Below are 5,686 nucleotides of genomic sequence, written 5' to 3'. Positions count from 1 at the left end.
GCTGTACAATTCCCACCTTTTGTATCCCTTCATCTAGGTCTTTTTTTATTCTCGTGCAGCAATCTCTACAGAAAGCCTTTATATTCAGCTTTCATAAGAGTAAGAAATACAAGTGTTGTTTGTTTCAGCTGAGTCGAGCAACATCTTGATGGAAACGCGTCCGTCAACCTCTGCGGCGCGCTTTCATAAGAATAAGAAATACAAGTGTTGTTTGTTTCAGCTGAGTCGAGCGACATCTTGATGGAAACGCGTCCGTCAACCTCTGCGGCGCGAAACGATGGAGCGTAGCGGAGGCTGCCAGCAGAGGGCGACGACGAGTGAGCTGCCTAAACTAAAGCGCCATGACGAAGAAGCAAGCCCGGAAAAGAACAAGAGCGACAAGTTTAGAAGTAACTCTTTGAACGTCCTCATTTTTGCTACTGTGGTTTCATAAAAATCAAACGTGACCATGCGATACGTCGTTCAGGGTGCGATTTCAAATCTGGGTGGAGTTTATGAACGCGACAAACTCGAACGTTCCAACATTTTGAGTTGTTGAGTTCTAAATGGTAACCATCGCTAGATACAAAATGCGTTCTTTTCAAATGCCAATTTAACACAAAGAATTCTAATAAATGTGCGATTCGTTCACACGGAAGCGAATCAAGCCGATTCGCTTGAAAGCCCCCGTGAAATTGGACTGGTGTGCGCCAGGGCGGGTCCCTTTGGACAAAAGGTTGAGGGTCAGGTGCCTTGGTTGACCGCGACTGTTGTTGTGGGTCGCGCACAGCCGAGGACGATGACCGCCGCTATGGCGACGAAGGTGTTCCGCAGCCCGGCTCGACACGGCTACGCGGTGGAGGCGTCGCCCTTCTTTCCTGGCAGGCTGGCGTGCGCCACCTCTCAGCACTACGGCATAGCAGGCACGTAGCAGCGGGCGCAAAGCTGACCTCTGACCCGCCCGCATCACCTCTTTGCTCGCGCAGGTGGCGGCTCGCTTTTGGTTCTGGATGAAACGCCGGCCGGACTGCGCCTCGTTCGAAGGTAACACCCCTCCCCGGCGAAGCCCAAGTCAAGTTCAGCTGTTCCACTCAGTTTTTGTTTGACTGACATTTTGCGTGCGCGTCAGCTGGGAGTGGAGCGACGGCTTGTTCGACGTGTCGTGGAGCGAGGCCAACGAGCACGTGTTGGTGGCGGCCGGTGGCGACGGCAGCCTGCAGCTGTGGGACGTTCATCACGGCGCCCCAATCGGGCTGGCCAAGGGGCACGCGCAAGAGGTCATGAGCAAATACTTGTGCAATTGCCAGGCACACGACGTCCCAACGGAAACGTCCGTGTGCACAGGTCTACGCGGTGGACTGGAGTCAGACCAGAGGCGACGACGCCATCGTGTCGGGATCGTGGGACCGCACCGCCAAAGTGGTGTGTGTGCTTTTTCTGCGTCCTGTCTTTGTGTGTTTGCCCAATTTCCTGCTGTCACTTGTGACCTTTCACCCACTTCTCCAGTGGGACCCCATCCTTGGCCAATCGCTGAGCACTTTCACAGGTCACCAGGGCGTCATCTACAGCACCATTTGGTCCCCTCACATCTCGGCGTGCTTTGCTTCATGCTCAGGTGATCCGCACTCACACACACGCACACAAGGGGATGTCATGGAAATATTTCAGCGCAAGGGGGCACTGTTGACAAGCTCGAGTGCGTTGCGGAGCGTTATCAGCACGGGGCGGCTGGCGTTATCTGTCGGCAAAGTGGATTGAATGAATGTTCCAGATGCGATTTGGTGCAGTTTGTTAATCCGCGTGCGCGCTTTGATTGCACGGAGTCGTCAACACTCGCATGAACCCTGCCTCGTCCATTTGCATGTTTGAGAGAGAGAGAGAGCGAGAGAGAGAGCGAGAGAGAGAGCGAGAGAGAGCGAGAGAGAGCGAGAGAGAGCGAGAGAGAGCGAGAGAGAGCGAGAGAGAGCGAGAGAGAGAGAGAGAGAGAGAGAGAGAGAGAGAGAGAGAGAGAGAGAGAGATTGTGCGTGTCTGCGATGGATAAATTTGACACACGTATGATGTCGTTTGCATTGTGCACATGCTCAACTGTGTGTGTGTTCCTTGGCGAGCCGCCGCCCACAGGCGGGCAGGGAAAACGTCCGCCACTGCGGTTTGCCTTGAAGCGGCGCACGTGCTTAAAATGTCAGCTATCGCAACCCGGCAGCTCGCTAAGCTGCTTGCGTTAAGGTACCGTCGCGAGCGCACGTTTTGCTTGTGCAATTGCTTTCAAACAAAAGGTCAGAAGCCCCCAATGTGCGTGTGGTTGTGTATGCACGCCGGTGGGCGGGGGCTAGCATGCTATGTGTGCTGAGAAAGATTTAGCGACAAGGTGACAGCGTCACCCCCAACTTGATTTGGCAGCTAAACTGTCTCAGGGCGTGTCTACTAAGGCTGCCTTTTTGTTTTTTTTTTCTTCTTAGCGGCTCAGTCGGCAATCGGGCCTGGCTTTTTGTGCGTCAATCAAAGGAGCCTGCGTTTGTCCACTGTGAGAAGCAGCGCACGTTTGCACGGAGGCGGCCGTGTGCTGACGGCAAGCTCACGTGGAATCCAATCGTCCCGAGCTGCGCTCTCTTCGACTTCCCGCAGCTAATCCCATCTCCGCTCGGAGGAGAACATCCGAGCGCGGCGTGGTGTTGCGTGGGCGGTCGTGGAAAAACGGCTTGGGAGAGGTCGGGGACATCGTGACCCGTCGCTGCACCCGGTGGTGTCAAACGCCAAGAGGGAGGGGGTGAGGCGGAAGCGGCTACGGGCGTTTCGGCCATCTCTGTCAAATGGAAAGAGCCCAAAAAAAAGCAGAAGGCGGCCGGGCACGAGCCGTGCGGGCCGAGTCCAAGCTTTGGCTTTGACCCTCATTGAGGTTCTTGACGACGACGTCTCCGTCGAGCTGTCCCGGCAAAATGGCCACCGCCTTCGACGGCTGCCGTTAGATTCGAGCGTCATCTTCCTTCCGTCGCGCCGTGGCTTTCTTTGGGTTTTGTCGACATCCCCCGCGGTGGTGGTGGCCGGCCGCATCTCGGGAAAGTGCCGACCGTCGGGGTGAGCGAAATACGGGGGAGAGATTTGCGAATGAGCCGAGGGTCGCCGGCGCGCGCCAGACGCGGATGCTGCGGCGGCGATGAAGGTGGCGTTTAGCCCGGGATGGAAAGTGCCTCTTTGGGCTCTGCCCTCCCTGTCAAATGTGCGCCCTGTGGCCGTTGGACATCATCTGCCGCTCGCAAGAAAGCCTGCACACGCGCTTAAAGGCACATCCGCAACTTCCTCCCTCCCTCCCTCTCTCCCCCCCTCCTCGTGTGTGTGTGCGCTCAGGTGACGGGACACTGCGAGTGTGGGACGTCAAGGCTGGTGCGTGCCGATTGGCGGTCCCGGCGCACGATGGCGAGGTCCTGAGCTGCGATTGGTGCAAATACGATCAGGTGACTCGCTCATCGGTGCGATTGCCAGAGGCCTAAGCGGGCCTTGGTTGACGGCCCGGTTTCACCAAAATGCGGGGCCTGGCCTCGGGGGCCGTTGCGCCACTTGTTCCGTGAACGAATGACTTTTGCCGTCTCCAAGCGTCGGCCACAGCTCTCACCGGCTTCGGCACCTCTTGTCAGCGAGCGATAACGGGCTGTGTGCGCAGAATATCGTGGCGAGCGGCTCGGTGGATGGCAGCGTGCGCGTTTGGGACCTGAGGAACCCCAGACGGCCCGTCAATCAAATGAGAGGCCACACCTCCGCCGTCCGTCGAATCAAGGTGGGTGGCCGGATGATGGCGTCCGCAAGACCTCATCCTGTGACACGTCTTTCTTCTTTGACACGTGCTTTGTGCATGTGTTCAGTTTTCTCCTTTTAGCGGCAACACGTTGGCGTCCTGCTCGTACGACTTCACCGTCAGGTGAGAAGCTCCGCCTTTGCTGTCCGAGCCAGTCAGGCGCACTCGCTCCCCTCGCAAACACTCGCTCACTCGAGGCATTTACGCCAATCGCTGGCAGGTGACAATGGGAGGCAAATGGTGGATTAGCATGGGAAAGAACCGTGCACCTTTAAAGCCCCCTTTGTCATCACGTTTGGCAACCTGCTTGAACTTTGTTTTGGTGATCAGAGCGCAAACGTATGGCCAAAGAGAGCCGTCGCCTACTCCAAAAGCGTGTGCTCGTGATGAGCAGCTTGCGCGAACGAGGGTGGAGCTGGTGTGCGGGAGGAGTTTTGGATTGAGGACAGACCGTGAGCAAGCGGCAAGACAAAAAGGCTTGCCTGCAGACACCAGCCAACAGCAATCACACTAATTGAACCACTTTCTTAACTTTATGTGCGAGTGTGTGTGTGTGTGTGTGTGTGTGTGTGTGTGTGTGTGTGTGTGTGTGCCCGTGCCCGCCCTTACGCTGCAAACCTTCCCTCCAGATTCATCCACTTTGCAAATGTGATTAAGTCAGAGTGAGCGACTGGACTGACTGCCTTGGGCCTGCCTCTATTGCGCACGCACGCACGAAACTCTGGGCAAAATGCACTGCTGTGTGTCATGTACTGGCAGAAGACAAGCGTGTCCAGTCCTTGCTCCGAGTGAGCTGGCGCGAGACGGCCGCAAAGCACTCGGAAAGCATTGATGGCTTGCGACGGTGCAAACGGGCCCCGTACCAAAAACGTTCAAACGCTTTCACTCAAGCTTTCAAAAGTCTTCCAAAAAAAAGCTTCACCCCCAAATTTTAGTCATGCCTACTTGCAGAACAAGTGGTGCTCCCAGTTGAAGAGGCAACAAGCCAGCAAGTGTTTGGCGTGGCCACTTTAGGCCCCAAAGGCTTAAAGGGAACTCTGCCCGCGTGTTGGGAAAAAAAAAAACCCACTGCCGCTGACCTGTGCCGCTTTTGTCCTCTTTGAGGTTCTGGGACCGGACAAGGGATGGCGCCCCAGTGGACACCGTGGAACATCACTCGGAGTTTGTGTGCGGATTGGACTTCAGCCTGCACGTACCCGGCCAGGTATCTGCGCCCCAGCTAGCTCGGAGACAAACGCCACCCTAGCTCGACAGCACGCTTTTCCTATACATCACGCGACCGCGCCGCAAATCGCAGCCGTTGCTCACTGTGCGAAAAAGGAAAGGGCTTCTTCGGCGACGGCGACTGCATCAGCGCACGCGCGCCTCCGATGCTGACCAGGGATCGATCCATCCATCCATCCATCCATCCATCCATCCATCCATCCATCCATCCATCCATCCATCCATCCATCCATCCATCCGTGGAGTTCTTTGGCAGTTGACCAATGTCACTGCATGACACCGTTGGCTTAACCTTTGGACTGCCGCCTTTAGGTGCTGGACTGCGCCTGGGACGAGACGGTCAAGATCTACACACCGCCGAGTTTGTCTGCCGGCGCAGCGCGTCTGTGAAAAGGTCACGCCCCCGATGACGAGGACACCCCGACGCTGCTGTGTCATTGAGTCCTAGCGGGTCTTGCAACGCAGAGGGAGCCCAAGGCGGCAGCGGTGGGTGAGAAAGGCAAACGGATGGCACACGTCCAGCTCCCCGACTGTTAGCGGACTCGACTGAAGAAAGCCTCCGTTTGGGATGGCTCGGTGTTGGCCAAATGCAGCTTTGGAATGTTCATTTGCACATTGGAGATGTCCAAACGAGAGCTTCTTCTTCAACTTTTGCGCACAGCGTTGGCGGGCTTAGTGCGCGCGCGCGTGTG

General features: G+C 56.5%; 1 protein-coding gene across 1 annotated transcript; it reads left to right on the top strand.

Moving 5' to 3' along the window:
* The first annotated feature begins 203 nt into the window (after nucleotides 1-203).
* Nucleotides 204-5,607, top strand: pex7 (peroxisomal biogenesis factor 7). Its single transcript, XM_088361949.1, has 11 exons — nucleotides 204-389; nucleotides 770-902; nucleotides 966-1,023; nucleotides 1,109-1,256; nucleotides 1,324-1,401; nucleotides 1,486-1,594; nucleotides 3,326-3,432; nucleotides 3,639-3,752; nucleotides 3,838-3,893; nucleotides 4,875-4,974; nucleotides 5,307-5,607. The coding sequence occupies exons 1-11, from the start codon at nucleotides 342-344 to the stop codon at nucleotides 5,382-5,384; spliced, it is 1,029 nt and encodes a 342-aa protein (XP_088218075.1). The 5' UTR covers nucleotides 204-341; the 3' UTR covers nucleotides 5,385-5,607.
* Nucleotides 5,608-5,686: the final 79 nt, after the last annotated feature.

The sequence above is a fragment of the Syngnathus floridae genome, chromosome 19, assembly GCF_059516105.1.
Source record: "Syngnathus floridae isolate MCC-2025c chromosome 19, RoL_Sflo_1.0, whole genome shotgun sequence".
In the NCBI taxonomy this organism is placed as follows: domain Eukaryota; kingdom Metazoa; phylum Chordata; class Actinopteri; order Syngnathiformes; family Syngnathidae; genus Syngnathus; species Syngnathus floridae.
The sequence above is the reverse complement of the archived record's forward strand: the minus strand, read 5'-3'. Positions and strand labels throughout refer to the sequence as shown.

Bases quoted from the DNA above. Each gene is read 5' to 3' on its own strand.
- pex7 (XM_088361949.1), top strand. From the start codon at position 342: ATGACGAAGAAGCAAGCCCGGAAAAGAACAAGAGCGACAAGTTTAGAA. The intron at 390-769 runs GTAACTCTTTGA...GGTCGCGCACAG, and splicing joins CAAGAGCGACAAGTTTAGAA to CCGAGGACGATGACCGCCGC. The intron at 1,024-1,108 runs GTAACACCCCTC...CGTGCGCGTCAG, and splicing joins GGACTGCGCCTCGTTCGAAG to CTGGGAGTGGAGCGACGGCT.